This window comes from Arachis ipaensis, chromosome B4 (assembly GCF_059453495.1).
Source record: "Arachis ipaensis isolate K30076 ecotype BB chromosome B4, ASM5945349v1, whole genome shotgun sequence".
Taxonomy (NCBI): domain Eukaryota; kingdom Viridiplantae; phylum Streptophyta; class Magnoliopsida; order Fabales; family Fabaceae; genus Arachis; species Arachis ipaensis.
The window spans coordinates 29,847,083-29,872,371 of record NC_142439.1 but is presented as its reverse complement, the minus strand read 5'-3'; the positions used below and the strand labels follow the sequence as shown (position 1 = coordinate 29,872,371).

The 25,289-nt window shown below is 37.7% G+C and overlaps 2 protein-coding genes across 5 annotated transcripts; both read right to left on the bottom strand.

Moving 5' to 3' along the window:
- Window positions 1–599: 599 nt before the first annotated feature.
- Window positions 600–12,907, bottom strand: LOC107639165 (tRNase Z TRZ1). 2 transcript variants are annotated; one of them, XM_016342602.3, is made up of 12 exons: window positions 12,425–12,907; window positions 11,176–11,421; window positions 10,812–10,897; window positions 10,525–10,644; window positions 9,386–9,604; window positions 8,811–8,973; window positions 8,640–8,710; window positions 3,366–3,461; window positions 2,401–2,514; window positions 1,369–1,437; window positions 1,209–1,283; window positions 600–1,098 (listed from the first exon to the last, which is right to left on the bottom strand). In XM_016342602.3, the coding sequence occupies exons 5-12, from the start codon at window positions 9,593–9,595 to the stop codon at window positions 1,024–1,026; spliced, it is 873 nt and encodes a 290-aa protein (XP_016198088.1). In that variant the 5' UTR covers window positions 9,596–9,604; window positions 10,525–10,644; window positions 10,812–10,897; window positions 11,176–11,421; window positions 12,425–12,907; the 3' UTR covers window positions 600–1,023. The 2 variants fall into 2 exon arrangements, with proteins under 2 accessions (XP_016198088.1, XP_016198091.1); XM_016342605.3 differs by lacking the exon at window positions 10,812–10,897 and having other exon boundaries at window positions 12,425–12,837.
- A 2,371-nt stretch (window positions 12,908–15,278) lies between these two features.
- On the bottom strand, window positions 15,279–20,093 carry LOC107639166 (uncharacterized). 3 transcript variants are annotated; one of them, XR_015880786.1, is made up of 4 exons: window positions 19,612–20,070; window positions 18,511–19,045; window positions 15,414–15,496; window positions 15,279–15,312 (listed from the first exon to the last, which is right to left on the bottom strand). XR_015880786.1 is itself a non-coding variant. In XM_016342608.3 (3 exons), the coding sequence occupies exon 2, from the start codon at window positions 19,025–19,027 to the stop codon at window positions 18,734–18,736; it is 294 nt and encodes a 97-aa protein (XP_016198094.1). In that variant the 5' UTR covers window positions 19,028–19,045; window positions 19,612–20,070; the 3' UTR covers window positions 16,988–17,234; window positions 18,724–18,733. The 3 variants fall into 3 exon arrangements, 1 of the variants encoding a protein (XP_016198094.1); XR_015880785.1 differs by having other exon boundaries at window positions 15,279–15,496; window positions 19,612–20,093; XM_016342608.3 differs by lacking the exons at window positions 15,279–15,312; window positions 15,414–15,496 and adding an exon at window positions 16,988–17,234 and having other exon boundaries at window positions 18,724–19,045.
- Between the last annotated feature and the right edge of the window lie 5,196 nt (window positions 20,094–25,289).

Sequence of the window (25,289 nt, the reverse complement as noted above, 5' to 3'; positions counted from 1 at the left end):
GGTTTTGTCATTATTGTGATGATCTCCACTTCTAAATCTTGAATCAGATGGTGTGTGTCCATCTTATTGCTGGTCATCCGCTATTTGTCAAAGATTAGACTCAGTCCCTGACAATGGTGCTAATATTCCGAGATAATACCTAAAACCAAGGTGATATGAGTCTAGAGATGAGGTTTAGACTCTTTTGGATGAAGGTTTCAACTTGTTCGCCGAGATAGTGGATTTGTCCGACGTCCTCGTCTGAACAGTGATATGGGATACTTGTAAAAAACTTTGATGCTTAAATTAACAAGATCTTTAGACATTTAAATGAATTGTGATTGAGAAATACCTGAATTTGATAATAGGTGATTACACTCTCAATTCTCTTCATTTACAGTAGTGGACAACTTCTCCTCCAATATCTGGTGAGTTATCCCACATTAGAGTAATAAATGAATTAAGGACAAATATCTGGAATAGTGGGTTAACAAAATCTTACTTACCATGCAAGTCAGGTTGAGTATGGTTCACAAAATCCATGCCTCAAGTAAATCAAGTAGATCAACCCATGTGGTTAACTAGCACAATTTGCGTAAATCTATTATACTTTTTCTGGATTCCTTGCTGAAGTGAATATTTATTTGGACCATGATTTTGGATCATGGTATAAATCGTATCTATAAAAAATAAACTTCATTTGACGAAAGTACCGAAAACTGAAAATTGATTAAAATTACAGACACCCTGATCAACGACTTGGTAACTGGGGCCTAAAGCAGCCGACTTTGCCTTGCATTCCACTGCTCATTTTCCATCAATGACAATGTGCAGCTTGCCTATGACCACTTGCTAAAAAAGCGGATGGATAGTTTTAAATTGCACCTACAATGGTGGTTGTGGTTGTGACGTGATGCAAAAATTGGGATTAAAATGGTATACATAGTAAAGGTTGCAATTTCCGCTACGGTTCCAATGCAGTTAATGCCTAAACAACAATCTTGTGACCACATTGGTTACTTGAACCAAACTCCCAACTTCTTGTCAGAAACCTTCGGTAAGTGCAAAAGTTCGACCAGCTAGAGGGGGTGGCAAACCAGTTACAGCTTCTTCAATTTCCTGCATAGCATATGCAGCACAAAGATATAGCAACATTCTCCCAGGATCCCAATCACAAAGGCTTTGAGAGGTTGAATATATTGTTTTCAAGATTAAAGGTAGCATCTTACCTCCACGGTGTAACGCGCTGAAAAGTGAATCAAGAGGATTGCTCTGTTCTTAAACCGTTCGGCATATCCAATTATCTGGAAAACAACAGTCATAATAAATAAATTGCCACTGAAATTTACATGATGCATTTACTGCTTTTTGTTGCAGTATATAGCATACCTCAGACAGATGCGTGTGTCCATAATCTTTGGCATGCTCCACAGTGATTGAATTGTTCACGAAGGTACACTAAAAGAGAAAAGGAGAAAAGCCAGGATTAGTTCATTGAGGTTGCAAAACTACAATCTAATACTAATGTTGTCGCACAATGAATTGTAAACATTTTGCTATTCTATAACTTTGTCATATAAGCATGGTCTTGTAGGTGTCTATTTCTTCTTACATTACCATCTAAACTTAACCATTTATCAATAGTGCTTCTAGAAACTGTTCCATTTATATTTATTTTCCTCACTAATTACAATCACCAACCCTCACTAATTACCATCACTAACTACACATCATATATTATTTTTTATTTGCTCACTCATCATCACTCTTAAATCATGGCCACAATGTTTCAACATTAAACTTCTATAAGTAACACTTACTACACTTGAGTTATTTCATCCAATGATACATTCAAAGATTCGTATTGGTATTACTGTAGAAATTTAAAGTTCGTATTACACATTTACAAAAGTTTCAGTCCATTGTTATTAACTTTTGAGAGAAGCGAATTCTCAAACTTTTTCCAACAACATATGCGTTTACACAACATTATTCCAACTAGGAAACCAACTTTTTCGGTTAATAACTGACAAACAAAAAGAATCCAAACATAGTCCTTTTCATCCAGAGAGAAAGAACGAGAAAGAGAGAAAAAGAGAACGTTAGTTGAATGGAAAAATTAGTTTACAAACTCTTTCCAAATAACATATACTTGTATTTATTTTTTTATTCATTCTAAATAAATATTATTTTTCTTTCATTCTATGCAAGATTACTAAATTTATCATTAAACTAACACATACTTTCTTTGTTTCAAATAGAAAAAAGTATTATATACTACTATTTTTCAAAAAAATATATATCCATCTTAATCTCACACATTACATGGGTCTAAGTCCAATCCATAAAGAATTATGAAACCTAGCACACAACATATTCAATGATTTATAAGTTTAAACATGTTGGATAGACATCGTTCACCTCTATGACAAGAATTCTAGCCCGCAAAACATCAGTGTTACTTTCATCAACTATGAAATCTGACATGGTGTCTCCCGTGAATGCGATCTCAGGTTCTGTCAAAGTGTATGTTATCTGCCAAGAACCAAGCTTGATGATTGTCATGCAAAGTGAAACCAAAAGATATAACAGATGATCCACCACAACTTCTACCACAAATAGAGTGCAGTTGAACTTTTCACCAAACTTCCATGTAAATGATGCATGGATTATAAACAATATTCTTAAGCACAAAAATTAATTTAGAGAATCTGGCTCAAACCAAGAATAGAAAATGGTATCTATGATTTATACTATATCGCAAACTGTTGGTATCAGTGTATCTCAGTAACAATAACATGGATTTACTGAGTAAATGTAGAAAAAATCTTAGGAAAACAAATACAGATAGTTCCTGGTATTCAAGGGGATCTGGTTTCTCCCCACAAGTTCATTTCCTTTTATACTGTGCTCCTAAAGAATTAAACTTGCCATCAACCCAATCTACCCATGAGTTGGTAGGTTGTTAAAATTTGAACCCACACATTGCATAACACTCCTCTTCCTCGTACAATGGCCCACACAAGCTACAGAAAGCTCAGTGCTTATGAGAATAAAAAATACTGAACAACAAATAACGACTCATTTGCCAATGTACTGCAAGAATATAACCACACTAAGTAATATGTAGTTCACCATTTTGAAGTTTAAGACCAAATATAAACCATACAAACATTATGTTAATAGTCAGCTACTAGTTATAACCTCCTCTGTGGCCATGGCCACCAATCACCATTCCATTTTGTGTGCATTTCATTCTTCTTATCAAATACAGATTAACAAAAGATACGGAAAAAATACCAAACAATTGGGACAGATAGAGCACCATTAAAACTGCAACAATGTACATGTTTCGAATTGTTGACAGTAGAATAGTGAATACTGACCTCCACACCCGAAGACTTCAAATTCTTGATTTCATTTCCGGAAAGACCAATGTACTCTGGTTTAAGTTTCTGCCTTACATAGTACAGTATATAACCCTGCCCCAAAAGAGTGCATATTAATTAGATTAAATGCTGATAGGACCAGCAATAGCAGAATGATCAAGCTTTATTGATACACCGGGATGGCCAATTAGCTCTCCCTAGAAGGTTCTACACAGCTGGAACTACCAGCTCGGAGAGAGAGAGATTCTCTCCAACTTCTAACAGAATTCACAACAGAAAAACTATCCTCCTTCAACTAACTATAACCTAGCTATTTATAACAACCTATCAGCCAGCTGGATATCCTAACAACTCCTAAAACACTTCTACTTGACCTCTACTTACCTCTCCTTTTGTAACACAGTCCAAACCTGTTAGTAGTAGGCGCCTCTCTATCAATACTCCCCCCTCGGACAACCACCTTGTCCTCAAGGTGGAGCTCCGGAAAGGTGGCCCGCAATGTTGCCGCTCGTTCCCAGCTGTCCTCACAAGGAGATAGGCCCACCCAACGCACCAAATACTCCAAGGCCCCATCCTCTGCAGTTCGCGATGCCACAATCTGGGATGGTTGCATCACCAGCTCACCATCCTCAGCCAGCCCTAGTGGAAGCGTCTGTACCTGCTGCTGCGGCGGGACAGCCTTTTTCAACTTGCTAACATGGAAGACTGGGTGAAGTCTGCACTCTTGAGGCATGGCTAACCTGTATGCCACTGCCCCTATCCTCTCAACCACCTCAAACGGTCCATAGTACCGAGGGCTTAGCTTCTCATTGACCCTCCGCGCTAGTGTCCGCATCCGATAAGGTTGCATTTTCAAATAAACCCACTCACCCGGTTTGAACTCGACATCCCTTCGATGCCTATCCGCTGCTTGTTTCATCCGCTGCTGAGCCTGCACCAAGTGCATCTTCAACTCTGCCAACACCGCATCCCTGGCTGCGGTCAATGCTGCCACCTCCTCAACATGCGATGGAAACGTCTCTCCCCGGAAAAGAATAGGTGCCGGCACCCCATAAAGTGCTTGAAATGGAGTTGTTTGGGCTGAGGCATTGTAAGACGTATTAAACCAAAACTCCGCCCATGGGAGCCACTCCAACCATTTCTTCGGGTTGCCCCCCACAAAGCACCGCAAATAAGTCTCCAAACAGCGATTCACCACCTCGGTTTGGCCATCGGTTTGCGGATGAAATGCCGTGCTGTACTTCAATTTTGTCCCTGCTGCTTGGAACAGTTCGGACCAAAACTTACTCATGAACACCCTATCCCTATCTGATATGATTGACTTGGGGAACCCGTGTAGTTTAACTACCTCTTTAATAAAGGCTAGTGCCACCTCCTTGGCTGAAAATGGATGAGCTAAGGGGATAAAGTGAGCATATTTAGTCAACCGATCGACCAAAACTAGGATAGTGTCCATGCCTTTGGATTTTGGCAATGCCGCCACAAAATCCATCGTAACGTGCTCCCAAACTCGCTCCGGGACTGGTAGTGGCTGCAACAGCCCCGCCGGTTTCATCGCTGCATGCTTGTTTTGCTGGCAAGTGTGGCAGCCCGCAACATAATCCTTGATCCGTTGCCTCATGCCGCGCCAATGAACCGCTGCTGCCAGCCGCTTATAGGTTCGAAAGAAGCCTGAATGTCCACCCGCCCCGCTGTCATGGGACTCAGCCAGCAAAAGTGGGATCTGAGAAGAATTTAAAGGCAACACTGCTCTCCCTTGATAAAACAGCCGACCCTTGTGTAGGGAACACCCTGGATAGTCATCCAGCCCCTGCTGCAGGGCGATCACAATCTTTTGTAGCTCTTGGTCGTGAGTCACCTCCTCTTCCACTGTTTCCCAGAGGTTCATATGTACTACTGAAATCACCCTTGCCCTGCCTTATTCTCAAGGCCTGGCCGGTATCGGATCTCAAAATCCAAGCCTAACAATTTAGTAGTCCACTTCAAGTAAGTTGGGTCCTCGAGTCGCTGGTCCGTGAGGAACTTCAGACTTCTCTGATTTGTGAGAACAATAAAATGGCGACCCAACAAGTAATGCCGCCACTTTTGGACAGCGAAGACAATGGCCATCAGCTCCCTCTCATATGCAGATTTTTGTTGGGCCCTTGGAGATAGTGCTTGGCTTAGGAATGCTATTGGCCTGCCTTGCTGGGACAGCACCGCACCCAACCCCTCACTCGATGCATCCGTTTCCAAAACGAAGTCTTGATTGAAATCCGAAACTGCTAGAGTCGGTAGGTCTGCCATCAGCCTCTTCAATTTCTCGAAAGCCTCCTGTGCCTTGTCATTCCATTCAAACGCATTTCGCTTTGTCAACTCCGTTAACGGCTTGGCGATTACCCCATATCCTTGCACAAACCGCCTATAATAGCCGGTAAGGCCCAAGAATCCCCGTAAAGCTCGCTGGTCCGTAGGCACCGGCCACTCTAGCATCGCTGTGGTTTTGTTAGGATCCGTCGAGACCCCTTGTGCCGAGATAATGTGGCCCAAGTACTCCACCGAGCCCACTGCGAACGTGCATTTCTTCTCATTCAACACCAGCTGGTTCTCCACTAAAATCTGAAAACTTATTGGAGATGAAGGGCATGGCTATCCATATCCTGACTGTAGATGAGGATATCATCAAAAAAGACTAAGACAAATTTCCGCAATAGAGGCTTAAGAATGTCATTCATCAAGGCTTGGAAGGAGCTAGGGGCGTTGGTCAAGCCGAAGGGCATGACTAGAAACTCATAATGGCCCTCATGAGTGCGGAAGGCGGTCTTGTGGATGTCTTGATCCCTCATCTGAATTTGGTGGTACCCCGATTTTAAATCCAGCTTAGAGAAAACTGCAGCTCCCGCCAATTCATTGAGTAGCTCATCAATGATAGGAATAGGAAATTTATCCGGCACCGTAATACCATTTAACGCCCTATAATCGACACAATCTCCAGCTGCCGTCCTTTTTCTTCACCAGCAATATCGGACTCGCGTAGGGGCTGGAGCTTGGCCGAATTATCCCTGAGGCCAGCATTTCTCGTACCATTAGTTCAATTACTGCTTTCTGATGGTGCGGGTAACGATAAGGTCTTATATTCGGAACTGAAGCTCCTTCTATCAGTGGAATGGCATGATCATGGCAACGATGTGGTGGCAGCCCTAGTAGTGTCTGAAACACCTTAGCATGAGAAGCCAACACCGATTCGATTACCTGCGGCACCTGCGATACTGTAGCCGCTTGCAAAGTCATGGGCCACAGCTGGACCATAAATCCTTCTCCCCCTTCTTGAATGGACAAAACTGCAGATTGAAGGTGCATACCTCCATAGCACAACTCCGGGTCCCCTTGCAATGTAACCATGCTGTCCCCATTCTGAAATCGGAGGCATGATTTTCTGAAGTTTGCGAGAACGTCTCCCAACTTATCTAGCCACGCCAGTCCCAGGACAAATTCTGCTTCGTCAGTTGGGAAGATGAAGAAGTCTTCCTTGATTGCCACTTCCTTGAATTGGAGCGTGACACCCAAACACCTTCCCTGTCCCCCTTTATTGGTACTGTCTGCAGTGTATGGTTCGTCACAGAGGAAGCATTCCCCCTTGGCCCGCTTAGCTCTATATTCCCCGTTGCTGAGATGTCTCAATCCGCGCCGTTGCAAGGGATCCGTCGTCGACTCCACACTGTTGCTTGCTGCAGAGTTGGACGCTGTAGCAGGGTGCACCGCTTTGGTGGCGGTTGAATTGGCAACGGCGAAGTTGGGAGCCAGTGATTTACCGCGTCCCGATACCCCCCGCAAGGCAGCGTTGCGGTTTTCAACCTTCTGTGCCAGTTCCATTAACTCGTCCACTGACTGGTATGGGAATAGTTTACATTCTTCCCCCACCTCTGGTTTCAGCCCATTCAAGAAGAGATCCATCAGCAATTCTGGCGCAATTCCGCGGAGGGGCCGCGCGTGAAGCATGAACTGGTCAATGTAGCCCCGCACTGAGTTCGTCTGTTTCAGCTTCAGCATCGCTTGATAAGGGCTCTGTAGCCGTTCCGGTTGAAAATGGCGTAGCAGCGCCGCACTGAAAAACCGCCACTGCAGCACCGGCGCCGTCGCCTCCCACCACCTGAACCACGTGAATGCCCTTCCTTCCATTGCAAAGGTAGCGACCGTGAGCCATTCCTCCTCTGGCACTGTGCGCAGCAAGAAGAATTGCTCCATGCGTTCAACCCAAACCACCGCGTCATCTCCACGGAAGATCGGGAGTTCCAGCTTTCGCCATTGCTCCGGCGTGCCGCGGCTTCCGGCCGATGAGCCTGCTGCCAGGTGCGATCCCGGTGAACCACGCTCATTCCGATTAGGCGCGCAATTTTCGAACGCATCTATTCGGGAATCGAAGCGCTGTAGCGTCTCCTGCACCGATCGGAACATCTCCATGCGCAATTCAATTATGTCAAATCGTGACTCCATTTTCCTCGATCTCAATTGCACCATTCAGCGTTGGGATCCTCAAGCTCTTGATACCAGTTGATAGGACCAGCAATAGCAGAATGATCAAGTTTTATTGATATACCGGGATGGCCAATTAGCTCTCCCTAGAAGGTTCTACACAGCTGGAACTACCAGCTCGGAGAGAGAGAGATTCTCTCCAACTTCTAACAGAATTCACAACAGAAAAACTATCCTCCTTCAACTAACTATAACCTAGCTATTTATAACAACCTATCAGCCAGCTGGATATCCTAACAACTCCTAAAACACTTCTACTTGACCTCTACTTACCTCTCCTTTTGTAACACAGTCCAAACCTGTTAGTAGTAGGCGCCTCTCTATCAAATGCATATTAAGTTTCTGTCTTACATCAAAATGCTTTTGGTTTCGTAGAAAGGGTGTTGCTAAAGGTCATTCAAAATTTATCTGGTGAATATGGTGACAAATGGAAATTTGATAAACATAATTTTTAAAGCTATTTTCAAGACTTAAATTAAAACATAGATGATTTTAACTTAAAAATAAACAGGTTTGAAACTTCAAATATCGAGAGGATCAGGTAAGAGATTACAAAATAATAAAGCCTTTCAAAAGTCATCTGCTATAGTGCCTCTCGGAATTGCCAATGGCACATAAACTGCAATGAGAAAGCATTATCAAAACAGCTACTCTCAGAGTGCACCAGAACCTAAAGCTACATTTTTTAAACAATGCCCTAGTCTATAGCACTAAGGAATATATAGCTTATGACTCAAGCAGCGATTGCTGGTCGGGTACCTGGCTGGATATAACATGGTAAGTCCGAAATGCTTTTACTTTAAGATCTTTTCTCAAATAAAACTCCTCTCCTGCAAATGTAAGCCATGTATTAGCAACTACTGCGCATGATTGGAATAACTCAAAACCTTGGATCTTAGTTGCATAAGTTTGATTGCAATTAACCATTACCTACATCTAACCCAATCAAGTTGTGCTTGAGCTCTGAATGGTCCATTTTCCTATGGACTTCAAAGAGTTTCTCTACATCCTCTTTTACTGAAATTGGTACAATAATTGTTGGTGGCTTCATACGGTACAGGCCACGTGTGGCAACATACATCGGTAGTCCTCCCTGATAAAACATTTGTATGTCACAAGACAGAAGTTCAACAACAAATTAATTCAGCCATACATTCGCTAGATAAAACCCCGATGCAAAATATTAGCATAAAGGGCAGCTTGCCGCACAAGCATCCCCGTTAATGCAGGGTTTGGGGAAGGGCTGCACCGTGTAATGTACGCAGCCTAACCTGATAATTACATCAGTGGCTGCTTCCACGGTTTGAACCTGTGACCCCGTGACGTTGAGATCACACGGAGACAACTCAATCGGTTTTTCCAAGGCTCCCCTTCAAAGTATTAGCTTAAACAATAAACAAAAAATTATTCATATACTGGTTTGATAATATTATCACAATGTGATACATGTGCAACAAAATTCCAAACAGGATCTCATGCATGCATTATGCACAAAGAAGACTAACTATGTGATCCATGTGCGCATGGGAGATCAACAGAAAGTCTTGGGAAACGGCGCGAGGTGGGCAGCGACCAATGTCGAAAGCTACTTTAAGAGTGGGAAATATGATGCAAGTTTCATGGCCTCCAATGGACAGACCCCCAACTGGGTAACCCTCAATATTCAGATCCTTTGCTTTCTTTGAAGAATTTGGCTGCTCATTTTTTGGCTCCATAAACAATAACTGATATAACAGAAAAGAAGAAAATCATAAGAGGAAGTAACAAGAGATCAGAACAATTAGTATAGGAACTCGAACCATTAACTTAAAAGAAGATAAGAAATAGAAGCCTAATCACAGAGTAACTTAAAAGTATATAAACGAATGATTCAAATTCAAATGAAATAGTATTAATCTGTTAAACAACACCGTAATAGTCTAGTAGAGGCACAATATGCACATAACATAATTGACAATCCAAATTCAAAAAACACACAACACAGTGACACAGATTTAATCTTATTCAAACACAAAAATCACGAAGCGAGTATGAACACCTACGTGCCATTTCCGTAGTCGTGGAGCTTTTGGGCCTAGCAGCTGTGGCGGTGGCCGGAAGTGTGCAAGCCTTTTTTTTCAGTTTTTTTTTGGTATTGAGTGTGCAAGAGCCTCTATTTTAGTACTTGGGACTTATGTTGGTTGGGCCATTGGGGAAGATGGGATTGATTGATGAAAAAGAGTAATATTTAGAAAAATCACAACACTCTTTTTTTTTTTTTTAGTTTAGATCAAGGTTGCAAGAACCGAACCGATCAAATAACTGGTTCAATAGTCCAACTAAGATCGAATCGTGGTTAAACCGATTTAATTAAATATAAAATAAATTATTAAAAATTCAAAATATAATTTTCAATTCAATGATTTTTAAGCTAATAAAATTCAAAATTTTACAATTTCACATAATAATTAGTCCATAATTTATTATTAAAAATCACAAACAAATTCAAACATCAAAGTTTATAACTAAAAAAAAAAAAATCAAAACGCACATAAATAACAAACACAAACTTACCCAGAAAATCATCACATCAGCAACAAAAATTCAGAATCACAAAAAAATTCTAATTAAAGTAATCAGCAAACATTTGAAAACACAAACTTACACAAGAAATTTCTAATTAGCTTCTCCAATATTCTGGCAACAAGCATCAAGAATCACATCCGCATATGAACCAATCTCAAACATTTTTTCCAAGATGTCCAAAACAAACCATCCCCTGCCCCTGAAAATCGAATAAGGGAAAGAAATTTACCAATGATTGACCAACTTCTATTTTAACATTCAAACCTTCTAAACAGTTCTCATAAAAAATTAGTACAACCTCAAAGAAGAAACTACAAGTCTAAAACCCAACTTCATGTTTCAGTTGCAGTTACAACAACAGCATACCTTCACCTCCGGCGACCAATGATCAATGGCACTCAGCGAACTAGGAATCACAAATCCACAAAACTTGCCCAAAAGAGGATAATAACCTATGACAACAAAACCAATTCAAACCTAGCTCAATTCTCAGTGCATCACAAAGGGACAAAATAGAACCAAGGTTCATTCTTTTATCTTCCCCTTTGTGGTTGAACAACAATAAAATCTCTGTAACACTAGTTGCTCTGGAGAAACAAACCATACTCTAAATGAATCATATTAAAACATAAGTAGCACCCTTTTCTACAAAATGCGCTTTACAATTTAAAAGAAAAAAAAAACATGATTTTGCCAATTATGCTGAATTCAATTGATACTCAATTTGAACCTTTTCGAACTGCAATCTGAGAGGCGATGTCGGCGATTGCAAGGCTTCTGAGAGGGAGGATTCAACGGGAGGGAGACAGCGACGACAACGTCTGCCAAGTGGCTGGAAGGCGACGATTGCGACGGCAATGAAGGCGAGAGCGAGGAAAGCGAAAACGGACAAGCTTTTGCAGGCGAAGTGAAGGAGACGACGGCGGAGAAGGGGAATGCGGCGGCTGGGTAGGAGGAGAGCACAGCTGGCAGATAGCTGGGAGAGGAAGAAAATGATTTCAGAGAGTGACGTGAGTGCGTTTAGGCATAGTTATCAAAACTGAACCGGTAATTGACCCGGTCATACGACCGGATCACCGGATTACTGGTTCAACCGGTGGGTTGCTAATTCACCCGGTTGACCCGGTCATAATTAAATAAAAAATCTAAAATTATAAAAATAAAATTAAAATGAAAAATTAAAACTTAAAATGTATGTCTTCATAAATATATTACTAACAATCAAATATCAATTCTAAGACATAACAAATGATGCAAAAAATAATAATAAACTAGTCAATAGTACAAAATACTTTCTCAATTTAAAGAACAAGAAAAAACAAAAGATAACAATCAGTAAATCAAATTTAAGAGGTGATCTAAAAGTCGGTATCTATATCTTCATAAAGCAAATTTGAAGCCTGACCAACATTTCCTTCATTTTGATTTGCATCTATATCTACATTTGTGTATCTTTCACAAATCGATACAAAAAATAATTAATTCATAATAATACAAACAGAAAGTATGGGACAATAATTTAACTGAACAATTGCAGAGAGCATGAACTTCATTTTCAACAACAAATTCAACTATAATAATTTTTAGCTACAAAAGATTTATCTCGAGATGATTTACAGATTTACAACAACAAAAAATTTAGATAAGTGATTATTTCAGCAAGGCAACAATAGATTCAATATCCAGTGATAGATAATAGGTAACAAATTCAACATGATTTACAGATTTACAACAACAAAAATATTTAACTAAGTGATTATTCAGCAAAACAGCACCAAATTCAAGGTTCAATAAACTCAGTAATGATTATCGGCTAAGTGATTATTTTGGCAAGTCAACAACAAATTCAAGGTTCATGATAATCCGCAACAAATTTCAGCAACAAATTCAACTTTCAACAACAAATTACTTTCAGCAACAAAATCAAAGTGCAGGGATGCAGCAACAAAATTGAAACAGAAAGAATAGGGGGAACTCACCAAATCAGGTTGCGCAAAGAAAGCTGACGACCAAGGAGAAGCTGATGGCGAGGGAGAAGCTGACGGCAAGGCTCGAAGCAAGAAGACGACAAAAATTTTGTTACCGGCGACGAAGAGCGCAGGGAAGGCAGAGATCGAGACCAGGTGCGAGACAGAGACCGTGAGAAGCAAGAAGACGACGACAACCACCACCCGAGGGACCAGATGCGGTTCCGTCTGCTTCTGCCGCCGGCTAAGCGAGCACAGGGAAGGGAGAGCTTGAGCTGACGAGAGCTTGACAGACCGGAGACGAGAGGTGAGAGACCGGAGATGAGACAAGCTGACGAGAGCTTGAGATCGTGGGAGAGAGTGACGAGAAACTGAGAAAGAGAGTCTGAGAGAGGAGATAGCGTTGGGGGCTGCGGGTGATCTGTAGCAACTACGGCTTCAGAGAGGGAAAGGGGAAAAAAGGGGGAGGGGCGATGGAACGCTTCATTGAAAAAAAAAAAACCATGACCCTGTCCGGGTCAAATAAACCGGTCGAGTCGCCACTTTGACGAAAACCGGCCGGGTCAACCTGGGGTTCAGCGAGTTTGATGCATGATCGGTACAACGAGTGGTTCGGCCCGACCAGATAATTGGGTGACCGAATTTCTGGTCGAATCGGCCGAACCGGATTCGATAACTATGGTTTAGAGTGAGATTGTTTGAGAGGAACTGTTTCTTCTTTTTTTAAAAAAAACTTCAAACGACATCGCTTTTAGGGTTTTAACTCTGAGCCGAAAATCTTAAAAAAACTGGTTCGACTCATACAGTTTATTTAACAGTTAACTGCTAATTCAACCGATTTTTTCTTTGGTTTTTTGTTAAGTGATTTCTTATGTCATTGAATTTACTGAAAAATTAGTTTTCGATTAACTTAGTCAAACCGATTTTCAAAACTATGGTTTGGAGTTTAAAATTTTTAATTAAATTCTTGTAATAAAATCAATTTAAATTGGTCGAGTGATTATGTTGTCCGCTTAAACAATTGTTTGGGGTTTGAATTTCACCTTAAAAAGCTCAATTCCATTTTTTCTATCTACGAAAAGAGTTCGAGAGCTTATCTTCTGATATTTGAGAATTTTTTTCCCCATTTTTGTACACTTAAAAAATTAAGGAAATTTATATTTTATTTTTTCTAGTTTTATTCTATTTCATATTTTTAATGATAAAAAAGTGAAGTGTGTGCTTGTGGATTCATTTTTGAGGTTTCCATAGTGTTAGATAAACAAAAAGAATTCTATATAATTTGACCTTAAAATTCTTAATAGAAACATTTTTTGTGTAACTTAATAAGCTAAACAAAAAATAAGAAAGAAAACAAAAGTCAAGAACTACTTAAATAGAGAGACGGTTCTACTTAAGACTATTTTCAAATTCGTCACAAGGAGAGAAAAAGTTCTACTTGATGGAGTTATAACTCCATCACCATCTTTGTCATAGTGTCCGCCACCATATTTGCATCTCTCATAATCAAACTAAACTCAACACATCAAATCCAATGCATAATATCTTTTATTTTGAGCACCAACGGATCAATAAACCCAAAACTATCTTGATGATTAGTAGCAAAATTAAATGCCTCTTCACAATCCGTCTTCTAAATAACATCTTATTGACCCGCATTCCAAGCTAGCAAATAATTTTCCTTACTATTACTCTTAATCATTCTTAAACATCTTCTTTGTCAACACTCGTTACAATCTCTCATAATGCAAGCAAAACCAATATTATCACCGGAGCCAAAATAACTAGTATCACAATTAATCTTAAAAGTACCTACAGATGGAAGATTCAAAAAATCACTTAGAATAGAAAGGAGGAACATATGTTGTAATTCGAAAACACTTCTAAACTCCTTTGCTAAAGTCAGACAAATCACTTTTTTCGGAGGCCAAGTCTCATGAGGATTAAAGATGTCATTATTCCTTACTTGCCATATCTGCCAAAGTTCTGAAAAGAACCTAAACGGATTCTTTCTGCTATGATACAAGAACTAGTTCTTTAAATCCAAATGTTGACAAGAAATATCCAACCTGTGATACAAACTAAGCTATCGGACAATTTCGAATACAATATAAAACTGACTAGAAAGGCATCTTGGGCACCTATCCGATAATAAAATTCCTCTTCTGAAGCGAAAATTTATAGTAGGAAGAGTCTCACTAAGACACAACCAAGTCAAAAACTTGTGTTTTTCTAGAATAAGCTGGCGTCAAAGCCAAAGCCAATTCCCCACTCCTCCTAACTAAAAAGCTACTTACACAACCACAAGTAACCATTGCGTGAGTCATAGACTTTGGATGTAACCCCAAACCAATGCCAACCCGCTTTCGGACCCCGTTTGCACATCTAGATTATAAAAAAGAATGTTATCTTTCAAATTTTGAGATGCAGGGAAATAAAGAGTCTCCAAATGCCACATATCAACTGACCAGATATCCTAGTTTGAATAAAAAATGTGAAACATAATCTATCTCATAAGATAATTGCTCTTCTCTCTTCTAGCTAGAAAAAATTTTGGTTCAAATTCTCAATACACCAAGCAAATTCATCTTTCAATATTTTTTAAGCCTTGCAAAGGCTCTTCCAAATATGAGAGTTCTTGTTCCTAGGACAATCAAAACAGTCATTTTGAAATGATTGGTATTTGATATCCAACAATTAAACCTATAACTTGGTTAGCTGATAGGAGTAATATAAGCATGTTTAAAGGTTTTTTTTTTTTTTTGAAATAATAATAAGAGACTTCAAAGAGAGAGAGGGGGGAGAGGGAGAGGGAGAGAGAGAAGAGAGGGGGGGGGGGGGGGGTTCTTACAATGAGCAATTGCTAACGTTAAATTATTAATATGTATAAGCAAATCCAACTTCAACAGGTTTGCCTCACTTCTTTCATTTTCTTTGGGGTACATTATGACAATGAAGCTTGAATCTAAACTATTCCTAGTGGCTCACCTGTTAGGTTTGCTTCACTTTCATTATACAACAAAAAACACTATATATTATATAACCTTCTGTTAAAAAAAATAAATAAAATAAAATGAAATGGTACTAAAAAATCTCTTAATTATTCAACCTTTTCCCCTTAACTTAGCTATGGGCACAAATATAACACATGGTTCCTTTGCACCCTTTGCTCTGTGGTTTTGAACGTCAATTAATTTAACCTTCATGCTATCTAGTTTAGCCTTCACTTTGCTAAGTCTTTCAAATTCCAACTCTGCTGCCTTAGAGTCTCCTCCAAACACAAATTCCATCTTTCTTTTCTTTTCTTGTAACAGCTTCTTCAAGCCAACATCATCACTCTCTTCTTCCAAGTCCTGAAAAGATAATGTGAAAATTTTCGAATTATGGTCCTTCTTCAAGCCAACATCATCAAGGCATCTATGCTTGTAAGGGGTAATCCAATCCAATCCAATTCAATTAAAACCATTAAACCGATTAGAACTGCAAAAATTTGGATTGAATTTGATCTTACTTTTAACATACTACATGGATTGGATAGAATTTCAGATTTGATTTTCAACAAAATCTTTACTTTCATCTTATTATGCACTCAGTTTATTGCTTTGCCAGAGTTTGTTTGTGCAGAAAGTTACTTCCAAAGCACCAAAATGCATACAGAATGTGAGATTTGTGATAATAGGTAAGTACCTTGTTGCCATTTTCTGCTGTCTTAGCAGGAGATATTTCCGGTTGCCTTTTTTTCCAAATACTGCCAGATGACTTCACTTTCTGTCTATCGATAACACCGTTACCATTATTCGGTGAATGAACCATTGCAATTTAGAGGCCATTGATTTCTGCAAAATCTCATCTTCTTCCACATTTTGTAAACTGGAACCCTTCGAGGTCTTACACAACAAACTCAAAGGCAGCTCTCCTCCTTCGACTTGATGCTGAACAAAACTCACTCATGTCAGAGTTATTACAAATTCAAACTAGTATCCAATAGCATAACATGATACTAAATCCTTAAGTCTTCACAAGCTTAATGTTCCGAGAACAATTCAAGGTTTGACAACATCCTAGTTTACACTTCACTGCAAATTTATCAGTGCCTCTAGAAAAAATCATCAATCACAATTTGTCCTACTTCTTACTCTCAGACAACTATTCAAATCAAAGTGTCATTGTTGCATCCCGGTGAAAATATTTGCAGCATATTAACATAAACTGTTCCTGGTGAAAATATTTGCAGCATATTAACATAAATGTAATGATGGATTAATTAACCAATAGTATTAGATTGATTTTAAATTATATGGGCCATTTCCTTTGGTGTCTAAATTATATGGACCATTTATTAATATTATAAGCATGCTTCATCAACCCATTACACCCTATACCTATATTTGTCCAATTTTCACACTATCAAATTCAATATTTTTACCATATTGTCGCTGAATGAATTTGTTCAACGTATGAATCACATTTAACTAATCCTTTGTTGGATTCTCATGCCCCTATTCCAATCATTATTTTTGGTTTAGAAAAAAAAAATCACGTGAAGAGGACTCAGCCTAGGAAGAGACCAAGAAATATGTTCACCTTCCACAAATTCCATTGTCACTTTAAACGCAAGGGAAACAAGAAATATGTCCACCTTTTGCAGATTCAGTTAACATTTTAAATGCAAGGAAACCCTGTATTGTATCAAATAAAACTTATTTAACCATCTAAGCGCTGAAATACATTGAAGGCAACAGCATTGTTAAGCCTTGATTTTTCAGATTTTCAAACAAAATGATTATGCAAGCCGACCATCTCCAACTCAACAACCAGGAACCTGCAAATGCAGAAATCAATTGTCATATATCAACAACCACATCAAAAAAATAAAAAGATAAAAAATAAACACGTCATGAAACTATTGAGATTCAAAACATAATCATCTGCGCAAACAGAACGTTTTGAACTTTGGACACAGCGAGGGCTCTGCTACACTATGAAGTTCTGATACACAATCAGTTTTTATCATTTATCCCACACTATAGTAAATATTTGAAAAATAACGCATTTCAGCCCCCCACCGATTTCATTGTCATGTCATTGTCTATACCCAATAAAAACTTCTAAATCTGAAAATTTTGGAGCAAACAGAAGGATCTAAGAGAACCGGTGATTTGTGAGTTGGATAACTAAAAGTGCTGCACCCTTTATTGGAAAGAAACGGCAAACAATGTTATTAAACAGCATCATAGTTAATATGTAAATTCCGAACCCTAAACAACATGCCCATAATTTCAAACACAGAGGAGGAAGAGTCATACAGCAGCTAAAACTAAAAACGTGTGCTAGGAAAATATCACAAATTGTGTATTTTGGTACAATTATAGCTCAACCAATCATCTGCAGGAATAAAATAATATCAATTGTTTAGAACAACTATTTATAAGTCCACAAACACATGAAACATAATAAATTCTAATAGAAAGACATGGCCTCCAAAAGTCAAAATGCACCATCATATCAAAACTAAGTATAACTCTATTCTCATACACAATTGCAGCAACGGATCATCATCAATCACCATTCAATTTAAAACAACACCCTCATCTGCAGTTCCCAAAGGGTCAAAAGAATTTTGTATATAGCAAACAGCTAAACAAAGCTAACAACTGCTCACACAAAATCATTTCAAGATGGAATGACAAAAAATACAGAAACTTATGCAAGATGCTCCATCATTTCCCACTAATCCAAGGTGAGAACTTTCACTTATTATCACAACAAAACCTCCAAAAAAAAAAAAAACAGCCAACAATTCCTTCCACAAATTTTATCATTTCAAGCATACCCAAACAGGCATGGATCATAATGCAATCCTGATTACTACACCTCAAACTCTCAAAGACATATAACATATCACCAAACTGAAAACACACCGAACAAGCAAGCCAAACAAATCAAAAGTAGTAGTACTCAAATTTGATAACATATCAATGTAAATTTCACTACATCAAAATCCAATCCACCACTGCATCTTTGACTCTTGAGATGCTTGCTGATAGAAAAGGTCAAACACTTCCACTAATCTATCCAAGTCTGGCATTGACTAGCACAGTAAGAATCCTCTTCAATCACACTTTACCAAAATCAAACCCTAAGGCTTGTAGTTAATTCTACAAATACATCTCACCCACGGAAATTATCCCCATTTCTACCCACATATAAAGCACCTAACACAATCAACCCTAAAATTACCAACAACCAACCGAATTCTAGATCTATCTACACCACAAACCCTAAAACCAAGAAAAAAGATTAAAAAGTACCGATTGGAGATCAATGGTGGGCGGCGGCGGAACCGTGTGCCTTAGCGAGGCGCTCGTGCTCAAGGTGCTCGTAGTGACGGCGCTCCTCGGGAAGATTAACGAGGTAGGACAAAACCATGCCGCCGAAGCAAACATGGTAGAGTGGATCAGGAGAACTGGTTTCGATGTACTTGGTGTAGTAGTTATCCAAGCCACGGTTAAAGGAGTTCTTGATGTAATCGAGAGATAACTTGGGCTTGATGTAGTTGGGAAGCTCCTTCACCTTCAAACCCCTTATCTCGTTGACGAACTTCCTCAGCGCCATTTGGTATCCTCAAAAACCCTAGAAAGTTGGGGGAGATTGAGAATAAAATGCTGATTCTTGATAATACTATTCTTTTGTGCTATCATTCTGTACTATTCTTGATAAAATAATTCATAATAATACAAATAGAAAGTATGGGACAACAATTTAACTGAACAATTGCAGAGAGCATGAACCTCATTTTCAACAACAAATTCAACTATAATAATTTTTAGCGACAAAAGATTTATCTCAAGAGATGATTCACAGATTTACAACAAAAAAAAAAAATTTAGATAAGTGATTATTTCAGCAAGGCGACAATAGATTCAATCTCCAGTGATAGATAATAAATAACAAATTCAACATGATTTACAGATTTACAACAACAAAAATATGCACCAAATTCAAGGTTCAATAAACTCAGTAATATTTTCGGCAACAAACAAACTTAAGTTAAGTGATTATTTTGGCAAGTCAACAACAAATTCAAGGTTCATGATAATCAGTAACAAACTTCATCAACACATTCAACTTTCAGCAACAAAATAAAAGTGCAGTGATGCAGCAACAAAATTGAAACAGAAAGAACAGGGGGAACTCACCAAATCGGGTTGCGCGAAGAAAGATGACGGCGAAGGAGAAGCTGATGGCGAGGGAGAAGCTGACGGCAAGGCTCGAAGCAAGAAGAGGACAACGAAGACCAGCCCACCGGGATCTGTTGCCTCTGCTACCGGCGACGAAGAGCGCAGGGAAGGGAGAGATCGAGACCAGGTGCGAGACAGAAACCGTGAGAAGCAAGAAAACGACGACCACCACCACCCGAGGGACCAGATGCAGTTTCGTCTGCTTCTGCCGCCGGCGAAGCGAGCGCAGGGAAGGAGAGCTTGACAGACCGGAGACGAGAGGTGAGAGACCGGAGATGAGACGAGCTGACGAGAGCTTGAGCTCGTGGGAGAGAGTGACGAGAAACTGAGAAAGAGAGTCTGAGAGAGGAGATAGCGTTGGGGGCTCGGGGTGATCTTCAGTAATTACTAATTAGACTCAGTTTGATTGATGTACATCACGAGACATAAACACAAAGATATAAATATTAAAGATATGAACATAAAATATTTATATTTGTGTACTGTGTTTGGCAAAAATAAAAATAAAACACATATATTTCAAAAAGATTAAATTACCTTTTATTTAATTATAAATTTTATCACCATTACTGTATACTTATTACTTCAAACATTGCATATTATTATCATTGAATTTTTATTTTTTTTAATATTTTTTATTTCTTTTAATATCATCTTAAATTATCATTTAAATATTAAATATATAATTTTTTTAAAAAATAAAAAATTAAATTTCAGAATTTATCAAAAGATTAATTAAAATTTAAATAAAAAAATTAAATATACAATTTTTTTTGAAAAAAATAAAAAGATAAATTTGATTGTAAAATCTAAAAGAGGAAGAGAAAAAGAAAGGTTTAGAAAGATAAAAAGACAAATTTTAAAAATCCAATAAGGATAAAAGAGTAAAAAATCAGTGTCTCACAAGTTGTCTCAGTGTCTCACCAAATTAGAAGTACACAAATTTATTGTCTCGTCTCCTGCCGTGTCCTACGAAAATCTGTGTCTCACCAAATCAAACAGTAGATATGTGTCACCGTATCCATGTCTTATTGAGACATATACATCAACCAAACACTATCTTAGGGCTTTAGAAAGGAAAAGGCGAGGGGATGGGGGATGGAACGGTTCATTGAAAAAAAACATGACCCTGTCCGGGTCAAATAAACCGGTCGAGTCGCCATTTTAATAAAAATCGACTGGGTCCATCCGAATTTCAACGGGCTTGATGCATGATTGGTACAACGAGTGGTTCGACTCGACCAAATGATTGGATAACCGAATTTTTGGTCAAACTGACCAAGTCGAACCGAACTTGATAACTATGTTTGCCGGTTTTGCTCACATGGGTGGGTTTGTTGAATATATAACTCCAGAAATATGTGGCCCAGATCCAATAATATGACCCAGTTTTCTACCTCATTTTTCTCTCAATTCTAGGAGAATCACAAAAATTGGGTTAATACTCAAAATCGTCCTTGAAAGATCATACAATCTCCATTTTCGTTCCTGAATGATTTTTTTTAAATCACGTTCGTCCTTTCGTTAACTTTCTCACGCTATCGTTAACAATCTGCTGACCTGAAACGTGAAGTGGCAATATGAATTACACCTGGCATGCTGTGTGTGTTGCTGATGAGGTATATTTAGTAAAATGTATCAATTTAGTCCCTGAATCTCAATTAAATAAACCTTAATTTCCATCTTTCCATGAACATGATGCATTACTTGAGTGTTGTTGCAGATCCAACAGCTCTTGAGGGAGGAGAAAATCAATTTCGGCGCCATGATGAAACGGAAGTGGAGGTCTTGGTGGTGGGTTGCCATTACACTCACATGGTAGCTATGCTTCGAATTCGTCCATGCGAAGAAGAAGAAAAAACGATGAGGAAATGAGAAACCTGTTGTATTATCAACCACCGCAACTTTTTCTTTAGGTAAATAGTTCTATAGTTTAACTACTTCATACTTTATTGTATATGTTTTCTCATTTACTGATCAAATCCCATTAAGATGTAATTACAAAAAAGACCTTCCTTTTCTATCATTATGTTTTAGTCATTAAGATCTTCACTAACTGCATAACATAAACCAGTGCAAAGTTTCAAGGTCCTCAAATTTAGTGCAATTAGTTCCAACTTATTACTTGTATGTTTAGCAACCATTTTGCTACTATAAAATAGAACACATCTAAATTAGGATAAAAATTAAAAAGAGCGAACAGACACTCACTCTATGATTGAAAAATTAACTGATTTAATGATTCATGAAAATGTACGGCTTACTTCATTTACAATGTTGTCATAATTACATTTTAACAAATATCTGGTTTTTTTTCATTTTGTACATACTTTATAGGGAGCTAAGGAAAATACTCCTACCTTTAGCTTGGATAGAGTTGAAAAAGGTGAATATGTAGTTGATTTTCATGTCCACTTATTCCTGTTACAAACCTTCTATGTTTGTGTTGCCATTTTGCATGGCATTTCCACTTGTAGTCTTGTAGGGTGGGAGAAAAATCAACCATTATCTCAATGTAATTCACTGGAAATGCTTATGAGGGAAGAAGCAGAGCTTTTTATGCAATCAAAGGAGAAGAACAAGACTCTACCTTATGTAATGATGCCACCTTTTTTTTCTATTGCACGAGTATAACAGAAATGGGAGCTACAGATTCTACATATCTAAAGTATAAAGAGAGTTAATATTCAGAATAACCATCCGAGTACTAAGGATAATAAACATCTCATGTCATAAAATCACTCATCCCAAAAGCTTAAGCTGATTTTGGGGTTTACCAAGGATCGAATTCTTGACCTTTTAAATCTAGAGCTCTAATATCATGTCATGATACTACTCATCCCAGAAGCTTACACTGATGAAAAAAGGTAACACTAATAGTTATATCTCTAATACTCCCTAAACCTCCATTGTGCGCATTGTATAAATATTTCATTGGCTCCCCATATTTTTCTTATAAAATAACATGTCATGCTCACTTTATGTGTTAAGATATTGAAAAGTTATTGAAGTTTTTTTTAAGACTAATGCATGTAATAATAACAAACTTAAAAATCATATTTGAAATAGACATGATTTAATTGTTGCTTTATTTTGGTGATTTAATTTAATTTTTTTATTTAAAAAATTTTAATATCAGTGACTCTAATATCTTGGCACATAAGGTTAGCATAACATATTTTATAATAAGATAAGTACTTTAAAATTTTTCAACTTAAAAATGTCAATAGATACTCGTGTGACGCAGGATAATTCTCTTTTGCTTTTTATTTTTGTGTAAAATAATAAAAAAAAAAAGATAAATAGGTTTTTAATCTTTGGCTCTACAGATATTTTTATTTTCGAAAATTAAAAAATATATTTAGATCCCTGACTTTTAAAAAAATTAGACATTGAGATCCTTTTATTTAATAGAGTCCGTTAAATTCAATGAAAAATCTGACCTGACTCCCATGGAACTGACCTAGTCGTTACAGTGTCTTATGTGGAAGGAGAATTTTTAAAATGGGATAAATTAGTCTTTCCTTCTTCAAAATGATGTCGTTTTGAATAGTGCCCCTCCAATTCAAAGGCTCGTCTCTTCCCACTGTCATCATACACTGCTGCAACTTTCACAACCATCCCCTCACTTATGCTCATACTCCTTATTATTACAAATTTTTAGTCTTATAATCTCGAAGAATGAAAAATGAATATTCTCAAGAACCATCCCAAAAAGAAGAAAAGTGGGTGGTGTATTGAGATCGTGGTGGAGATAAATAGGCATATGCGACTATCAAGAGTGACAACTTCAAAACCAACATTTTCATATGAGTTTCTAACTTCATCTGCAAAAAAGAAGAAATAATTACATGATTTTGATAACCATGGCATGAATTCATAGAAACGAAGAAGAATTTGGGAAGTTACGAGTGTAGAAGCCCTGGAGCTTAAAGTTTAGATGGAAAGTTTTGAGGGACTCGAAGACTCTGATTATGAGAATGCCTTTTTTAACACCCTGCAATTGAATGATAAGTCGAATCAGGAATTAGATGATGATGACTCACAGGGGTACCGATGACAAGGAAGCATTTGTTGGGAGCGGCCATTGTTCTTCTGACTTTGTTGTTGTGCCAATGGCATCGGAAATAGAAAGTAAGAGTGATAATTTTTCTTATGTAATGCTATTGGACTGAATTTGACCACCGCTTGTGGCGGTGTTGGTGCCAAATCTGCCATTGGAGGAGGGAAAGCAAGCTTCGACAAAAAGAAGAAAAAGAAGAACAAGAACAAAAACCTAACGAATATGAGGAAAACCCCTCCACCGACGAGCAGCACAACACATGAGCACTAGAGTAGCAGCAGCGAATAGGGTAGCACACAAACAGTAGCAGTAGAGAGGAGCAGACGCAGGACCAAAAGATCTTTAAAGAAAGGGGTACTCACCAAACGGGGTCGTTTTGAAGGAGGGAGACTAATTTGTCCTCGTTTTGAAAACTCTACTTCCACATTAGACACGGTAACGGCCAGGTCAGTTCAACGGGAGTTAGGTCAAATTTTTCCGTTAAGTTTAATAGACCCTATTTAATAGAGTATCTTAGATGTTTGATTTTTTAAGAGGTCAGTGACCTAAATGTATTTTCCAATTTTCAAAAACGAAAATGTCTACAGAACAAAAAATCAGAGACCTATTTATTCTTTTCTCAAAATAATATCTCTTCTTGATTTATTTTTGTTGAGAGTGTACATTTTATTATCCTCGTAAAAAGACGAATATTTACGAATATATGTTATCTTTTATTTTATTTATTTTTTAATATTAACATGGCATTGCAGTAACATCATCATACATGCATGGTTAAAAAGTTCAAAAGCAAATTTATTTCTAAGAAAACTAAGATAAAGAATTTTTCCTAAACTAAATACAAATATAGACACCTAATATTTTTAGGAATTTGTTTATTTTTTATATTCTGACGGTGTAACAATATTTTATACAATCGTGTAATTACATTTGTTTTTTTAGATGACCATTCACACAGTTAATATAAAATATAATTATTTTTTTATATAATTATTTTTTTATGTAATATTACATAATTAAATGCATATATAAAATTATTTTATACTGAAAGTATATCAAAATTAAATTTTATTTATACTCTAAAATACTCACATCAAAATCCACCGATATTGTTTTTGTTATTTATTTATTTATCCTTTTAAATTTATACTAAAAAATCCATTACTATAAGCAATAGATTCGGCATCAATCATGAAAGTTTAGTTGCTAGCAAGGTATAACACCAAAGTATAGTGGTCATTTTGGTAATATAACTTGAACAAAAAAACCAAAAAGAACTCACTTTTTTTCTATTCTTGAAATCAACCAACGAATTATGCAGAAAGTTTCGTCCAATGTAACATAATTTTCTCGTCAAATTGACAAGTTAGTTGACACCAGAACTACTTAAAAGTACCAAAATACCCCTCACAAGAGATAGAACATTAAAACAAACAAACAAACAAAAAGAAATTAAAAGAGAAAATTCACATAAAATCACATACACACCCACGTTCCTCATCCTTGTTTCTTCTTCTTGGATCGATCATCTCTATTTCCTTCTTCATCAAAAATCATAAAAAGGAAACCATTA